We start from the raw sequence: 18212 nt of genomic DNA, 5'->3' as shown, positions 1-18212 counted from the left end.
TTGTGTAGGACTCTGCTCTGTTCTAACCTGCTAGTTGAGTAACGGCACTAGTACTAACGTGCGGCAGACGTGTGCCGTGTTTTTACAAACGTTCTACAGAATGAGCTGAGCGATCCGGGTGATGCAATGAGCGCCGAACAAAACCAACACAGCGGTCCACTTAAGCCATTGACTCCAAAACACCAAAAAAAAATTAAAAACAGCGCCGTCAACAACACAAGCTATTTTTTTTTTATTTTTATAAACAATACGAGCTGCTTATTTGGCAACACAAAGTCAGGCTTCCGGCCTCAGAAAACCCAAATGTGTCAGGACGGGGAATTCGCGGCGGGGGGGGGGGGAGATTGGAGGCCGTGAAGCGGCTTTTTTTTTTTTTTTTTTTGGAACGCTCGTCCCACTGCCCCAGACCAGCCCCAGTCCAACCACATCCAGCCGCGTCCAGCTGGGATTCCTCGGCGGCCAGAGAACACATTCCACAGATTTTCTAGAACATTCAATGAGAAACACAATGGCTTCACCCCGCCCCTACAGTACAATGGGACCAAACATCCCCTCCCCACCCCGACCGCAAAGGCCACACACGCACAAAAGGATCACGGGGGAGAGGGGGAGAGAGAGTGAGCGAGAGGGGGAGAGAGTGAGCGAGAGAGAGAGAGGGGGAGAGAGAGTGAGCGAGAGGGGGAGAGAGCGAGCGAGAGAGAGAGAGAGCTAACACTTCACCCCCCCCCCCCCGATAAACCACCAAACACGTACTTGTACAAATATTGGGTCTCATTTATTAATCCCTGCGCAGGTTGGACGGATATTTCTCGTGAAATGGACCCGGTTTGAGTCGAGGAGCACTTCTAAAAGCTGTGTGTGTGTAGTAGAGGCACATGCATGGAGTAAGTAGTTTGCACAAATAAAACACCAAATAAGTGGAACGCGGCAGGAGGAGGAATGGCGGCAAACTCATTTTAGGCGATGGGACCAAATGCCGCTGCTTCCAGATCAACATAATATTGGGAGAATAAAACACCGAATTTCATACAGATAGAGTAGAAAATAAGTCGATTTTAAGATTTTTTTTTTTGTTTTTTGTTTTTGTACCCCACAGGTCTCATAATTCACATCCCGCCCTCAAGGGGCAGAAGATGCAAATACTTCATAATAATGAGTAATAAAAATCATTTTTTGCTGTGTTTGCAGCCGTGCAACTGGGATGGAAAAACTCAAGCATGAAAAGGTAAAACATCTACAAATACAGAACTACAGTAGAATATTATATTAAAATATGTGATGTACAACCATGAAGCACAAAAAAACCAAAAAGGTTTGTATTTTCATTACAAAATAAAGATGTAAGGGTAGAATGTTATCTTTTAATGACAAAAACGTTTTTGCAAGATTTCCACCTGATCTTGAGCGGGTGTGAATTTCGAGATCCAAAGAAACCAAAATGGCAGCTACAAACATCGATAAGTACCAAAGCGTCTGCTCCCTCACAAAATAAATGAGACCCAATGTGTCGTCGTGGCGTTACGACGCCGAACCGCTTAAAAGTAAACGGAAGCCAACACACGCTTAATTTCTACCCGCTACAAGGACAGACACTGATCTCTCATCATGCTGATGACACGCGTGTGCTCCAGGGTGTAACATTCAGTACATAGTTTGGCTTCCAGACATGGCATAGATATTTGACCTCATCGGAAACAAAATCAATGGTCACAGGTCGATCACAGGATTGGTTATATTTTTAAATATTCCTCAGCCAAACATGAAAAACCAAAAAAACAAAAAAACCAGGGTGACGTGAAACGCGATATGCACACGTGACTGTAGCTCGGCGTGTCCGGGGCGGAGGGCCGCTCTGTACAGGTGAACGTTCGTTTGACACGTTAAACCAAATTCAACGAAAAGTCAAGGACAAATCAAAAAGGTGGAGGTTTGGACGCTCGGCTGCCGCCGACACGTGAACTTTACAGGGCCCAGTGAATGCGGTGGAGTGCACCAGCCGACACCTGGACACACAACGCAACAGCGACCGCCTCCACCTTCCTCCCGCTCCTCCTCCGCCCTTGTCCGTCGAGCTACGCGGTGACACCCCGGGGGAGGTGGTGTCCGTCCGGGCGTCGTCCCACCGTCCTGCGTCGCTACGTCAGTCCCTCCTGCGCCCGTGCTCCTCCGTGGCCTCCTCCGCCTGCGACCCGGGGAAGGCGTGGTGGTACAGGTGCCGGTGGTTGGCCGCCACGTTGTACAGCTTGTAGAGCGCCTGGGGGGGGGGGGGGGGGGAGAGAGAGAGAGAGAGAGAGAGAGAGAGAGAGAGAGAGAGAGAGAGAGAGAGAGAGAGAGAGAGAGAGAGAGAGAGAGAGAGAGAGAGACTCACAATATATTGACATTATTAAATTAAAATACAATTTCTAGCTCCACTAATGTAACTTATTCCTATAGAAGTCACCACGGACAAAATGTACTTATTGTGAGGGAATTGGGACAAGGCCTCCGTTAAATGATGTCATTATTATTATTTATTCTCTTCGCTTATTTATTTGCTCATGCATTGATTTTTTTTTTTTTTTGCAACAATTTGCTGAATATTTTATTTTCTATTTTTTGGGGGTTATTTCTTGTGTTCCTTGTCTATTATCTTAAATAATCGTAACGATAATATACTACTACTAATAATGACGATAACTATACAACACATTGTCTGGGTCTCACACAAGTCAGCAATAAAAAAAACAAAAACAATAACGTTTCATTTTTTTATCTGCCCTGTTCAATCTCTGTCTCTGTAGACAATGTCAATTGGGGAAATGTACAGTAAAATAAAAAGTAAATGTGACGTAAAATGTAATTTAAACATTTTATTCGATTCTAATGTTTCAATCATCTTACAGTGTTGATACCATGGCAGCCATTTGGAGTGAATCAGGCTTCAGGGTTCAGTTTGATCGCAGTAATTGTACCAATTACAGTTTTCCCGAGTTCACGAAAATGCTATTTCCCCTCAAAACATGTCAATAAACTCTAACGCCAATGCCAGCCAGTGGAACAATGGAAGGCAGTTCAATCACGCGTGGCGCTGCGTGAAATGCCCCCCAGAGCTACACCCTGCACACATACATCCATCATATCATGTTGGATGACGATGTCACAATGGTCTGGATCATACTTGGACCACGGCGTGTGTGGACCGCCCGGAATACAAGTCTTATTAATTCGCGTCCGTGGGTTCAAGGGTTTCTGAGCGCCAGACACCATCCCAGTACAGCATCCCGGCACAGCGACGTGTCACAGTGTCCAGAAGAAAAAGAATCCGAGCAAAAACAGTCGGGTTCCTGCCCTTTGGGCTGGACCCCTAATAAATGGCTTACCTCATTTGTGCTTCCCTAAAGAGAGGAATATAAGAGGAATGTATAATTAGGAGAAGAATATAATACATAACCTCACACAAACAACATAATCAGAAACACCACAGCTGTAGTATTGCCTTTGTCTTTCCCCAATTTAGAGACAAATCACGCCCCCTAGTGCCGAAAAAAAAGAGTCTTATTTACGTGTAAAACATCCACATCCATTCATATTCATTTGCTTTAAACCCAGGGCAATTTAACCAAATGCTTCATACCTGCAATATTATACAGGGTGTCTGCAGGTTTTAATACATTTTGAGACCTTTTCAGGACAAGTCAAAAATTGTAACGGAATTAAGAAACAAGTCACGGTATGAACTAGACGGTTCTACGAGCTGCATCGCTGAGGTCAGATAGCGAGATAAGGGATCAGGGACTGGAATAAATCTACTCCACAGTCCTTTGTCCACAGCATCAAGCACCACTTCAATACCCCCGCAGACACCCTGTGCTCCATTCCCAAGGACAGATCACTTCACGTCACGAACACCTCAGGGAATAAACGCCTCTCACCCACCTGGTCCCACAGCGCTCCGGCCACCTGGTCGATGACCGCGCCCAGCTCGCGGTACTCCCCGGAGTAGCGAATGTAGGCCCAGGTGCAGAGCGTGATGAGCGCCAGGCCCAGGACCATGTTGCACACGCTGGCGATGATGTCCACGCCCACGAAGCCCGTGATGCCTGCCGCCACGTACATGACGAAGATGACCACGAAGAGCGTGGCGGGCGTGCGGGCGGCGTGGAAGATGTTCTTGGAGTCGTTGTGCTTGATGTACTGGACGAACACCTCGTCCACCTCCGCCTCCAGCTGCTGCAGGTAGCGCCGGCTGAACTCCTCCCCGCCCATCTTCTTCACGCCCCGGAACACCTGCAGCGCCTCCTCCCGGATGGAGCCGTGCCGCGCCTGCAGCTCGCTGGGGGCCAGGAAGGGACGGTCCCCGCCGCACACCTGGACACACGGGTTGGTGGGGGAGGGTGGGGGGGAGAAAAGTGTGAGGCGCGCGGGGGGTGGGATTCGCGGCGTGTGCCTTTTTAGGGAATCCTGGATGCGTGGCTTCACCCCACCTCCTCCATCTTCTTGTTGTACAGGTCCTTGGCCGCTGCCACCGCCGCCAGGTTGTTGGCCTCTGCAGTGGCCTGAGAGAGAGAGAGAGAGAGAGAGAGAGAGAGAGAGGGTATTTTTCGTTCACACACTAGTAAATCGCAGGACAATGCACGGGTCAGGTGTGTGGGCTGGGAAGTTGCACGGTACCTGCAGCATGGACTTTGGGTGCGGCAGCTCTTCACCTTGGTAGATTTTGATGTACGCCTGAGATGGAGGAAATGAATTTCAGAGTCATATTCATATTCACGTGCAGTACAATGACTGGAGTCTGCCTTTGCAGCATCGATTCAGAGACTCCACACATGGTTGAGAGACAACAGGAGCTCACGTGCGGTTTCAAAACATTTTGAAGGTAAAAGAATATAATACATAAAGTATTGGCTCAGGGGTCGTATTCAAGCGATTCCTCACAATATATTGATATTATTGATTGATATATTGATTAACATTTTATTAAAAAAATTCTAACTCCACTAATGTTACTTATTCCTACAGAAGGTGACATTAACAACAAATAAACTTATTGTCAGTGAATTTGGACAAGAGCCTCTGCTAAATGATGTCATGTGATGTCATCATTTATTATTCTCTTTACTTATTCATCTGATCATTCATTCATTTATATTTTGCAATAATTTGCTGAATATTTTATTTTATTTTCTATGTATTTATTTGGTTATTTCTTGTGTTTCTTGTCCATTGTTATTCATAAATAATAATAATAATAATAATAATAATACTTAGAATACACATAGCACATACAACACAGCAAAACTAGTCAGAAATAAAACAATGATATTGCATTTTTTATCATTATTTACCTTTTTCAGTCTGTCTTTGTAAAAGTAAATTTACAAAGGCTCTCAAATATGATCTGCACTGAAAGGCGTGACGCAGTTTGGCAAATGGCAAGAAAGTTCTGTGATCAAAAATATATAATTTTTAAGAATTATAAAATATTTTAAAGATTTCCATTAAATTTAAAATATGTATTTATTATTATAAGTAATATTATTTATATAATAATATTTATTCTTAACACCAACAGAATAGAATAGAATGTCTTTACTGTCTCGTAACCATATGTAATGTGGACAGGACGTATAAGAGGCACAATAATCCCCACTTTGGAAGCGGCGACAGTGAAAACCGATTAAATATTTTTTGCGTTTATTGTGTGTTATTCAGCGAGTAAGAGACAAAACGGATGGTGTTTGTCCTTTTCTGTCCGACCTTGAAGCACTCCACCAGGCCTCGGCAGGTGATGCTGCTGCCGTTGATCTCCTTCACGTCCAGGTTTTTGGGACTGAGGAGCCACGGCACCAGGAGCTGCAGGTTGTCGATGAACTCCCTGTCGATCTCTGCACGACAACAGCACAAAAACAACATACGTGGTGGGGGCGGTTTTAGGCCTAATCTTGGACTAAATCACATCTTTAATCTGGACTAACTGAAGTGGACTAAACACTTTTAATAACACTTTTAATCTGGACTAACTGAAGTGGAAAACACTTTTAATCTGGACTAACTGAAGTGGACTAAACACTTTTAATCTGGACTAACTGAAGTGGAAAACACTTTTAATCTGGACTAACTGAAGTGGATTTAATCACATCTTTAATCTGGACTAACTGAAGTGGACTAAACACTTTTAATCTGGACTAACTGAAGTGGAAAACACTTTTAATCTGGACTAACTGAAGTGGAAAACACTTTTAATCTGGACTAACTGAAGTGGACTAAACACTTTTAATCTGGACTAACTGAAGTGGAAAACACTTTTAATCTGGACTAACTGAAGTGGATTTAATCACATCTTTAATCTGGACTAACTGAAGTGGACTAAACACTTTTAATCTGGACTAATTGATGTGGAAAACACTTTTAATCTGGACTAACTGAAGTGGATTTAATCACATCTTTAATCTGGACTAACTGAAGTGGACTAAACACTTTTAATCTGGACTAATTGAAGTGGAATAAATCACACTATTAATCTGGACTAATTGAAGTGGACTGAACACTTTTAATCTGGACTAATCGAAGTGGGCTAAAATCACATCTTTAATCGGACAAATTGAAGTGGACTAAACACTTTTAATCTGGACTAACCGAAGTGGATTAAATCAAACTTTTAATCTGAACTAAATTAAGTAGAATAAATCACACATTTATTCTGGACTAACTGAAGTGGACTAAACACTTATAATCTGGACTAGCTGAAGTGGCCCTTCTCAGCCACGCTCATTCTCAGTCATGCTCAGAAAGGCATTTCTAAATTCTGGATTCATTTAAATGGGATTATTTTAGCCCTGATGTAGATTAAACCCCGTCTGCGAAACCGACCCACAATGTTTTTCAGGCGCTTTTAAATGATTCGTCCCGCTCAGATCGGTCCGCGGAAATTAGGGGCGATTTAAGGGTTTTAACTAGGATTTGAAGAACATACCTTTGATTCTGCCGTCGAAGTGCGGGTTGGTGGCGACCTTGAGCCCCGGGTGCGGCATCAGGAAGCAGTAGATGTTGGTGAAGCACGAGTGGATGTGTTTACGCACGTTCTGCAGCTCCTCGTGCTGGTTCTCCGAGATCTGAGGACACAAATAATAATGTTAGAATGAAATTTTATTGTTATTATATTACATTTTTCACACCGCTCAATATCAATGTTAAAAATGATTCAAAAATTCCTTCCTTCTCGGTGAGATACGTAGGAATGTGTGAAAATGTAGGAATTTCCAGACTGTGAGCTGGACGGTGCATTTTATTTAACTGGTGTGACCTTTTTTGATATGTATGAATCTTCAGCTTTTCTGTACTGTTACCAATTCTGAATCCCAAACTTTAATTATTTGTTCATTCCAAGCGCCAGCCCAATCCAATACTAAGTTAAGTATCAAGTATTTGAGCATTAGTTTGGGATCATGAGAATATTATAATGACGTATAATTTTCCCCATTAAAGAGATCTAATATACTTCTTTGTGCCAAAATCTATCTATCTATCTATCTATCTATCTATCTATCTATCTATCTATCTATCCATCTATCTATCTATCTATCTATCTATCTATTATATGTCCCATTCAGAGTCTGAGTTCATAGTCATTTTCTTTCATATGCGATATATTTTATATTCTCCAAGTATCACATTTGGGCATACTGTCTAATCTAACCCACTATCAGAGCAGTATCGAATACCAGTATCCATATCAGTCCATCATGACCCTAAATGTCATTGTGGTTTGACGTTCCAAATAAAAGATAATAATAATTAAAATGAAAAAAAATAAATAAATAAAAATAAAAAAACATCGCACCTTGAGCCTTTTCTCCAGGAACTTCATGCCTCCCTCCTGTCCGTAGGGAAACTCGTACGGGAAGCTCCAGTCTCTCACCAGGAAAATCATGGACTGAAAACAAACACGTTCCCCCATTACCCAGGCGCTCCTTTCGGTCATTTTCTTTTAATAAAAAAATGAAAAAACGTTTGAAAGAATGAAAGTGACGTACCTGGAAGGGTTTAAGGAAGTTCTCCTCCATGGCTAGCCGGCCGTACTCAGTGAAGAGCTAAAGCAAAAAGGACGAGATTATTTAAAAAATCAATTATTTTCTCTGACAGCGTCTTTGCTATTTGTCATAACATGTCATTATCGTTCAAGGCTCATAAGATTTTTCCGTGTTTCTTAATAAAACAAAATTAAGGTGTATCTTTTAAACGATAAAAAAATATGAATTCATTTTCATTATTTTGAATTTATTTTCAACTTTGATTTTAGCGCAATAAATAAATACATTTGCACGACCCCTACACGTCGCTTGTCTCTCTGACAATAAGAGCAGGCTCACATTGCTCCATCATAATATCTGGCGTGTGAATTGTTTTAATTTCTGAAGAGTTTAAATCCTTCGTACGACTTTCCTCTCATCTGAAACGTTTTAACTTCTCTGAGCTTCCGCCTTTTTTCCCCACGTTTTCGCAAACAAATAACAACAATATAAATATCTGTTAGTTTATTACCGGCCCGGTTTTCCTGAAAGCTCAAAGTCAAAGGGTCTCAAGTTGTTGTTTGTTGGTTATTTTACAAGAAAGCAGAGCTACATTTCCATGAATTTCTCGTATTAATGTGGATTATGTTGAAGGACAAACCATTTTATTGAAGAGAGTGGCAGGATGTAACAAACCGGGAGCGGATGGAACCTTCTCATGACGGAGGCTCCCTCTGTGTGTGTGTGTGTGTGTGTGTGTGTGTGTGTGTGTGTGTGTGTGTGTGTGTGTGTGTGTGTGTGTGTGTGGGGATGGGTGATTTAACCCGTGCTCATCCATTGCTCCGACGAGCAACAGGCGCGCGGCCACCCCTGATCCCGGGCCCAGTTACCTAGACCCGAGACAGGCGAGGCTGCTTGGATCACGCCACCCCCAACACCACAACCACTTAAAACCTGCGTTGTGTGCGTTACCTGTAGGTGCTGCAGGTCGTCTTCCTGAACATTCTGTGAGATGTTATAGACCTGGGGGCGGAAAAAAATATACTGTTCAAAATCACGACAAATGCCCCTTTGAGTGAATAGCCAAACCCTAAAATCAAACCCCGAGGAACTGGATGTACTTGTAAGAGCCGAATCGGATCGGCTCAAATTGGGGTCCGTGTGAAGACACTTCCCACACATTGTTAAAAATACTTGTATTACGTGTCGTGGAAATTCAAAGACACTCAACGGGAGGTTTTGTCACTTTTTTATTTCCTTATCATTTCCGGCGGGAACGGCAGGGCCTGCGTACCTGCATGGAGCTTATCATGGTGCTGAGTGCGAACACGGTGGCTGAATCCCTCAGCGTCGACTGGCTGTCGAAGGTCCCCTGTGTGTCCATGAGCAGCACGGCCACCTGGAGAGGGACGCGAGGGCCATTAATAACGCCCGTTTCCTAGGCTCCCAGCCCCCCTCCCGCGTCTGTGAGCCGGGCGAGCACCGGGCCCCCCACCAGTTCATCCATCTATTCCTGAGCACCCCACCTTGCGTCCGTCGGGCTTGTCCACCAGGAAGACCTCGCTCCAGACCTGGATGCCGGTGGTCTCCCGCTCCGAGCCCCCTCGCCAGGAGAAGCCGGTGAGGGGCTCCTGGGGGTCTCCTAGCCAGTCCTCGCGGGCCTAAACAGGGTAGAATACCATTCGATAACACCTACTGTCCAGTATGAACTGTAGATAGGACTCTGCCGATTCTAACGGTGTGTCCATGTATGACCTTATTCATGGGAGGAGAAATTTTAAATGATGGACAGATGGATAGATAACATCCAGATACTTTTAATCATCCCCCAGAGGGAAATTGCAGTGACACTGCAGCCCGCAGATAAAAAATTGTCAGTAATAATAAAGTCAAAAATAGAATATAAATATAAATATATTGTATAAATAAACAATATAAAACCTATAAATAAACCCAGCCTAAAAAAAACTAGAGGATGGAAATAATTTGGAAAATACGCAATTAGCCGAAAAGCCTAAAGATGATATTTTGCATTATTTTGGAGGAACTGTACTTCCAGGTTCCAGACTCACGTGGTTGTACATGTAGCGGAGCATGAAGTCCATGAGGAAGGACTTCCCCTTCCGGAACGCCCCGGCCACGGAGATGGCCACCACCTCCCGGTCCCGGACCTCCTCGGCCAGCAGGATGCGGCTCAGCGCCGCCTCGTCCAGCTCGAAGGTGTGGTCGTCCTTCACCACCAGCACCTGGACGGGCCGCGCCCGGCCGTCCGGCTCCTCCTCCTCCGAGCTCCAGTCGTAGACATGCTTGTCACTGAGGGAGCCTGGGGCACACGGCGGGGGGGGGGGGGGGGGGGGGCTTAGTTCACTGTAGGAGGACGGTGACGGGGGGCGCGGGGGGGGTTGGGGGTGGGGGTGGACGGGGCGCTCTCTGGAAGCACCGGGGACTTGGCTTTCATTACTGCCTCAGGTGCTGTCGGTGTGGAGGTTTTGTGAGTTTCCTCCACCTCCCAAAAGGTCTCATTGGGGGCCCTTAAGAGTTCCAAATGTGTCGATGGTCGGGATGCACCCATATTCGCCTCGTCGACCGCCATCGGCCTATCGGCAAATAAGACGACGTTCGCCAATGGCGGTGGCCGATGTTTATCCAGCGTTTTCCGCACATAGACTGAACTTGGGCGGGGCCGCCCGGGTACGTTAACGTCAAAGTATATTTGGAGACGCCTTTTAGCTTCTTCTTCTTTTTTTTTTAATCCGTCCGAGAGAACGACGCCATCCGCGAGACGCTCCAGACAGGAAGTGATGCTGCGTTCACGGGAACTCGGAAAACTGTGATTCGCGCCGGAAGCGATGCTGCGTTCACGGGAACTCTGTAAGCGTCGGTATCGGCTATCGACCAAATTGTTATTTTAAACATTGGCATCGGTATCCGCCCGGGATTTCACAATTGGTGCATCACGAGTCAATGGTGCGTGTGAGCACTTGTGACATGACAACCCTGAGTAGTACTCAGCAGGACGGATGGGTAAATGAGGAGAAAAGCAAACCATCCCGAGAGCACAGAGACCCTGAACTCGAGGATATTGTTGTTGTTGCAGCATGTGTAGAAACACAGAGGAAGCCAATGCATTTGTTCCCTTTGTGGGAAAGGATAATGGCGTTTTCAAAAAGTCTGAATAGCAAATTGATTTTCTTACTTTGACAGAAATACCCCGGCGTAGCTCCCCGTGCCATCATTTGGGATCATTACCAGACAAATAGTAATAGTAGTAGGAATGATGAACCAAATGTAAAGAGTGAGTGACCAGCAGCAGGGTCCGGTGGTGACGGTCACACTCCCGCTGCACCACACCATCCATTATGTCCCGGCGTCGTCGCCAAGGCTTGTTCAGAACCGTAATGATCCGCGCGACGCCGACCCATCTGTTCATATCCGTGACAGCATGTGCATTTACAGCTTCTTCCGGAGCGTTCCACTCCCAGGCAGTGACTCAGGCCATTTGTTTTCTATCCGTACAGTCTGACCGGCAGAGCAACTTCCAGGGCTGGAGTACGGATCGGGGCTTATTTGATCTGCCGTCAATAGATCGTCTTTAGGTTGTAAAAACAGCCGGAATGAACCGTTAATAAGAACGGTGTTATCCGTGCAGACCGATCCGTGTGGGATCACCGCCTGGGATCCCCAGGACACCTCGGGAGGTGTGTCAGCCACATTTAGGAACCAGAATACGAATGACAGATCTGTTTATTTCGCCGCGTGCATTTTCACCGACAAGGAAAGTTCGCATTGGAAAAAAATGAGCAGTCGGCAAAAAATAAAATAATAAGTACAAAAATTAGCCATGCACATTTTCAATGAAATCCAAATATACAGAATGCACAAGAAAAGCGATGTTATGCATAGGATGAGTTTAGTTTAAAAAAAAAAAAAAAGGGGGGGACGGTGTGGTTGTTAGTATGGTTGTCGGTACTGTATGTTGTGCATTGTGATTCCTGTCACAGTATGTGATTATACAACCGGTATTATACGGTGCCGCAGACAAAAATTTTGGAAACGCATTAAAATTCATGTAGGGTGTCGAGAGTGCACGGTAAATAATTTAAAGACCTGTTCATACGAGGCCTGTTCATAGAAGAACGAGAGAATACAGTCAGTGCTATTTCCCATAGCAGGGGCCTCACCCTAGTTACCACCACCACCCATTAGCACCTCCGGAATAACACACACAGCATCAGCACCAAATTCCGCCTCTACACTGTGTCCGAATTTCCGGTAAGTGGGTCAGTCCAGATCGGCTCCGCGGGATGTCAAGCCGCGTTCCCTCATCGGGGCCTGGGGTTTGAGACGCGATAAGTAACTGGAGATGGAGATGGAGGTGATTAGGCCTATGAGGGGAGAGGGTGACACGGCCGGGGGTTGGTGGTGGAGGGTGGAGCGGTGGCGGAGAGAGGATGACTCCCATCATGGTGTCCAGCTATTTAGCCCTTTCCCTCTTTCATTTGATTTCACGCTACATCTACCACACATAATCCCATCATTCACACGCCTGTCAGACACACACAAATACTGTTATTATAAGGCCCTCTGACCTTTGAAATAAATAAAGGCGTTTTCAAAACGGTGATCATTTCTAATCTGAAAACAATGAAGGAAAATGTATGTTCTTTATATTGAACGACATTCACGCACGCACGCACGCACGCACACACACACACACACACACAGGATGCAATAAACAAAAACATCATATCCGACATCCACCCTCATGTGTGTGTGTGTGTTCCCCCCCCCCCCCAACCACCATGGAGGTCCGAATGGCCAGCTGATTGGCCGCGTCGCCCTCATCCTCCTCCACCCGCCGGGCGATCATGGAGGAGTCCGTGCGAACGGCAACACTCACCCCAGCTGTCCCTGTCCCTGCGGTTCCTCGCCATGGCGTCGTCCCGATCCCGAGCCCGGTTGCTGTCGGAGAGAGGGGTCCTACTCTGCAGTCATGGGAGGATGCTCCGGGTGCTGTGGGCACAAGATGCGCTCATCGAGGAGGATGGATGGAGCGGGGCTTTTTTTTTTTTTTTGCCCCCCCCCCCCACCCCCACCCTTCTTATTATATATATATATATATATATATATATATATATATATATATATATATATATATATATATATATATTATTTTTTATTTGTTACAGGCGGTGCCGTTTCAATGAGCGCCGCAGGGGGGCGCCGTCGTGCTGCGTTATGACGCTTGTTTTGCCGTTGATTACAATAAGACTCTGCCCCAGGTCATTTGCCGCATGGGTCCCCAGATTGGGGAGTGAAATTGTCCTCGAGTGAATTGCAGGGGGTCCGCAGCAAGACGGTCATTTTATAGATTTGCTTCTTTGTCGTATTACGGGGTCGCGTGAAAGACGAGAGCTTTGTGTTTCGTGTATTTACCTGCTCACGCTCCGTAACAGCGTCTCGGTCGCCGCCATTAAAAGCGATCAGTTCCGCGTCGGCGCCGCCAGGTGGCGGCAGTGGCGCGCGGTTCGCTGCGGAACCTTCCGATTGAGAGTCGTGAAAGGATTAAAACGTTTGTTTGTATTATTTCGGTGCGGGGCGGAAATCGGTTGCACGCAAACGCCGTCGTGCTTCCCGTGTATTGCTCCGGGCGTGTATATATATATATTTTTTTTTTGTTGTTGTGTGTTTTCTTTCTATCTGAACGTGTCCGCGGGGCAGAGCCGACAACGGCCCCGAAGCGCGTCGAGCCGCTCCGCCCGCAGCGCCCCTCGCCGGCGACGGACGCTGCGTTCCGGTCGCGCCCGAAACTCGGAAAATCGACACCCCGCCCCGCTGGGGGGAGCGCACAAGGAGCGGGCGCGGCCGATGGCGCCGGGATTCCATGTCGGAATTTCGGGGCCAAATCGTTTGGGGCCCGCGTTCAACCGAGACGGGGGCTCTGACGTCACAATTGCACGGCGGCATACACCGTCCATAAGGAACCGCGTTCCCTCGGATGGATCCATTTGAAAACGCACTTCGCGCCGAAATGCCGTGTATGCGCTTCGTGTCGCGTCAACACACATGCTCGACGTCGTAGAGCTCGCAAGGTGCCAAACCAACAGGCGTTCGCTGAGGCGTCGTATGCTCCCCCCGAAGAGAGAGGCAACTGGACACATTGAGCTCGGAAGTGGAAACCACCGACTCGGAATGACCGAATTCCAAGTTTCCAAGGAATGCGGCGTAATGCGGCGTGATGCTGCCTTCGCGCGACGGGGAGAGCGAGAAACGCGCGTCTCCCAACTCGGACGCAGCTGTTCACGTCAGCCCCCGAATCAGCCCCCGAATCAGCCCCCGAATCAGCCCCCGAATCCCAAACGGTACCGGACCACCTAGAGATGGGCTTTGTCCCAAGACCAAGAACGGCGCAACGGGGGTTGCCGAGATAATTAACGAGCTTGGATGACAGTAAATAAAATGGAACGCAAAGTAGCCTATGCACATAGACTGTAATATAATAACGACAACCGAACGTGTACTACCATGTTTGAGTTGCTACGTGGTATTCCTCACGCACCCCCCCACTTCACATTACTTCCAAATGTTGATCTGGGCGTCAAACGCGTCAAAGTCGTCCTGGGCAAAGCGAGCGGCGCGCCCTGGGATTCCCACACGACTTGAACGCAGCTCCAGGAGGAGAGAGCGCGGCGCACCAGCCGAACACTAGTTTGCAGTTTTCCTCCGGAACAAAAGGGACCGGACCGTGTCCGCCTCGGAGGACTCGCTCGACGCCCGGACACCGCGACACCGCCGAAGCGAGAGTAACAAAAGAAAAGAAAAGAAAACAAAAAGAACACCTGACATGCGGGGCTCGGCGTTCCCTTGTGCCGATTCCACGAGAGGTAGGTTGACTCGGAACTCAAGACCACACGCCTGGAAGCTAACGCCTAGCGGGCAGCTAACTGTCAGGACTGAGACCCGGCTATTTGCTGGACTCTTAACTTATGAAGCGTATCACACGGCAATAGCGACGCTCCCGTTATGTCAGTGGTGGCGAAGTTATTATTCGTGCCTGAAACAATGACACCCAATCGCCCGAGTGGCGTGCGAGAGAGCACAACCCTGAAACGGATAGTCTCGTCGGTTGACTGGCGCAACGGTGCGCGGCTGCTGATCCATCCGGCGATGTTTTCCGCGAAGTAGTCGGCGCCCGTGATTTAGATCGCTTGGCTGAGACGCTCGTGACGTCATTTCTCTACGTCTACAAAGTGACCCTCAACGTCAGCTTCGCGCTGTTACGGACAAGTTGTTTTTTTGTTTGTTTTTGCTTTTCTTTTCCCCAGCAACAAGTTGTGTACCTTTAAAAAAAAAACTTTTCTTTTTCCTCCTGTGTGTGTGTGTGTGTGTGTGTGTGTGTGTGTGTCCGTCCCACTACCAGGACATGGAGGGGGCCGCGTTCACTAAAGCACCGTCCGTGCAACCCACCTCGCGGCCCGTGTGACCCGCAAAAAGCTAAATGTGAAGGGCCCCCGCCCCCTCCGTGTCGTCGAGCCATGGATGTTTTTCCGCGGCCCAGCGGAGAGATTCAGAGGAGGAACCCGCAGCAGGACTTCGAGCTCATCCAGCGGGTTGGAAGCGGAACGTACGGAGACGTGTACAAGGTGAGAGCGGGGTCCCACGCAGACATGCGCCGCCGGAGCACTGACTCATGATCCCAACGTAGCGCAGAATGTTTGGGAGTCAGGGGCCAGCGGCTTCAACAGTAGCCGTTTGAACCACGGACCGCGTTCCAAGTCCCCAATAAACGAGTTGTTTGTGTAGTCGGAGCAGTAGTTTATTTACAGTCGTTTACCACCCATAGTTTTGCTTAGTGACTAGTCGTGACCACACATTTCCACTGTTGCACAGGCCGTGTCTTTGACTCAAACGTAGTTTTGAAATTGTGCTTCTGAAAAATGCATAGATCCGATTCAAATTTAAAACGTGTTGCAACATGTTGATCACATTATGATTATGTGAACTATTAGGTAATATGCGGGCCGCAGCGTTCAAAACTGATAATAACAACCGTATCTATGTATGTATCATACATAATATCCTGCGCAAAGTGCTTTATATTTATACAAGGCAATCAAATGTTGATAATGAAAGTGCAAACAAGCAAAATTAATAAAAATAAGTAAACATACTCAATTTAAGTTTGGGTCATGAATTGAGACCCGGAAGGATCACATTCCTCACAAATTATTTTCAAAAGTTTTGTTATTTGGTCTTGAAACAATCCAAACATTTCTCAAATAATTAAATTTTTTTTTATTTTAAATGTCTTGTCTCTATGCTGTATGAGCGAAAATTGTTCCAGTGGAAATCTATGAAGAAAATAATGAAAAGATTGTATCCTAACTGTTGAGATGATCTGTTTTTACAATTTTAATATCGACATCATGATCTGCAAAACAATAGTGAGGCAGTGCTTTATTCCAGTCAGAAAATGCAGATTTTGGATGATACAAGATTCAAGCAGAACATTGCCGATGCTACTACTGTACTCAAGAGATTCCCCTTGAATCTGCACAGTTGAAAAATACAGTTCAGCCAATTTTGCATTACAGTTCACTGGGGAAACGGGAGCTTGGTATACCTTATTTTCAAGCTTTATTTTTTTTACATCAACGTCCTTAACATTGACGTGCAATACCCAAAAGAATCACAGAACATGTCAAGTGGATAGCTAGGTATCATTGTAGCATAATGTCCCAGCAAATTCCACCCACCTCTAAGAGAAAGCTATCAACGATAGTGTTATCATCAGGCTGCCTATCCTTGTCCGATGGGTCAAATGAGGCTCAGTGCGTTGGATAATGTTGTAGTTTACCTTTTAGTTTTGCAAAAGACGACCAGCGGCCAACTTGATAAAATGTGTGATACTTCAAACTGCCTGTCATGGCCGTTACAGAGCTGTCTCTGCCCCCTCCGCCCACCCCCAGACAGGCCGTTGGTGGAATGCGGTGCCTGGTATTCTCTCAGAGCACACAGGCTTTGGGCTGCGGCAGGGTGAAATACGATCAGGCCCCTGTCTAAACACGCGTTCTGCAATGGGTGTGTTTTGTGCCCTACTGACAGCGGAAATACTTAAATTTGGAAAAAGTCCTCCTTCCCTTCTCACAGTTTGATTTAAATGACCAGAGTGTTCATTTAATTTAGTGTGGTTGATCTTGTTATGTTTGTGAGGAGATAATGTTACTGTGATCTTTCGGAATGTCTGTGTGAAAGCCTAGTAATGCATGACTTCTCAGACTTCAGTCCATGCGGTAGGGCTGGGCGATTTACCATGATATGACATTAGATATCATCTGGAATTTTGGTCAAAGTTATGTAGTTAAATGTTTTCTTTAAAGCTACATCACAGTAAAGTAATTCAGCTTCCTGAATTTCATAGGGTAACTGATTGGAACAGCTATCTACTTGGTCATAATATTTGCATTAATAATGATTGTTTCTAAGGTATCTTTTGTCTGTATGAAAGCACCGATAGTCATCCCCAAAATATTGTCAAATGATCAATATCAAGTTATTTGTTAAAAAATATTTTGGTATTTGATTCTGTCAGTTGTGCCCTAGCCTCTATGTTTGTTAAAAGTCAAATTTTATTTACCTGTGGAATGCGCAGCACATATATTTCTGGTAATTATTTATTGCTGAGTTGGATCCACACTGAACAGTGTTTGGCTGCTTTCTTATTCATTTAACACTGGACTAGTGGTCCCGAAAACGCTCGGACCCGACCTCCAGCGACAAAAGGTTCGACCCCACTTAAAATCCCAAATTAAGATAAGGGTTGCGGCTTGGGGGACAATCCTTTCGCTCCTCTGTGAGAAGTATCAGTGGCTGCTGACCTGTGGCGTCGGCGTCCTGAGTGTAACATGTCGCCAGGCTGCTGTTTACATAGTTGACCCAGCGTAGTGTTGATAACAGAGAAAACTATTTCACCAAAAATGGCGTACAAATAAAGAAAAACCGAACAGCTGGAATAACAACAATTCTCTTTTCTGCGTCTGATGCCTCAAGCCTCATGTTGTCACCAGCTTTGAACCCTTCTTCCTCTGATGTCATGTGGGACAGCACAAAGAGAAATGGCCTCTGCAGGAATTTGCCTCTGAAAGTATTCGAGTCTCTTGTATGTGAAAGGGATATTGTTTTGAAAATCTACGCTTTCTTTCCATACTGTTCCGAGTGTCACGT

At 46.1% G+C, this 18212-nt stretch overlaps 2 protein-coding genes across 3 annotated transcripts in view; one reads left to right on the top strand and one right to left on the bottom strand.

Moving 5' to 3' along the window:
• Positions 1-2140: 2140 nt before the first annotated feature.
• On the bottom strand, positions 2141-12922 carry atl1 (atlastin GTPase 1; the record flags this gene model as incomplete). Its single annotated transcript, XM_080011876.1, has 14 exons — positions 2141-2254; positions 3360-3374; positions 3916-4347; positions 4464-4535; positions 4651-4707; positions 5737-5864; positions 6953-7091; positions 7820-7912; positions 8013-8069; positions 8961-9011; positions 9283-9387; positions 9515-9649; positions 10061-10311; positions 12883-12922. The coding sequence occupies 14 exons, from the start codon at positions 12920-12922 to the stop codon at positions 2141-2143; spliced, it is 1689 nt and encodes a 562-aa protein (XP_079868002.1).
• A 1777-nt stretch (positions 12923-14699) lies between these two features.
• Positions 14700-18212, top strand: part of map4k5 (mitogen-activated protein kinase kinase kinase kinase 5) — a 43112-nt gene continuing 39599 nt past the window's right edge. For both annotated transcript variants that reach the window (XM_080012103.1, XM_080012102.1), the window contains exons 1-2: positions 14700-14872; positions 15409-15631. In XM_080012103.1, the coding sequence (XP_079868229.1) occupies positions 15524-15631 (108 nt within the window). In that variant the 5' untranslated portion in view covers positions 14700-14872; positions 15409-15523. The remainder of the gene's footprint in view (positions 14873-15408; positions 15632-18212) is intronic.

This window comes from Zeus faber (assembly GCF_960531495.2).
Source record: "Zeus faber genome assembly, chromosome: 13".
Taxonomy (NCBI): Eukaryota; Metazoa; Chordata; class Actinopteri; order Zeiformes; family Zeidae; genus Zeus; species Zeus faber.
This window is presented reverse-complemented; position numbering and strand designations above follow the sequence as displayed.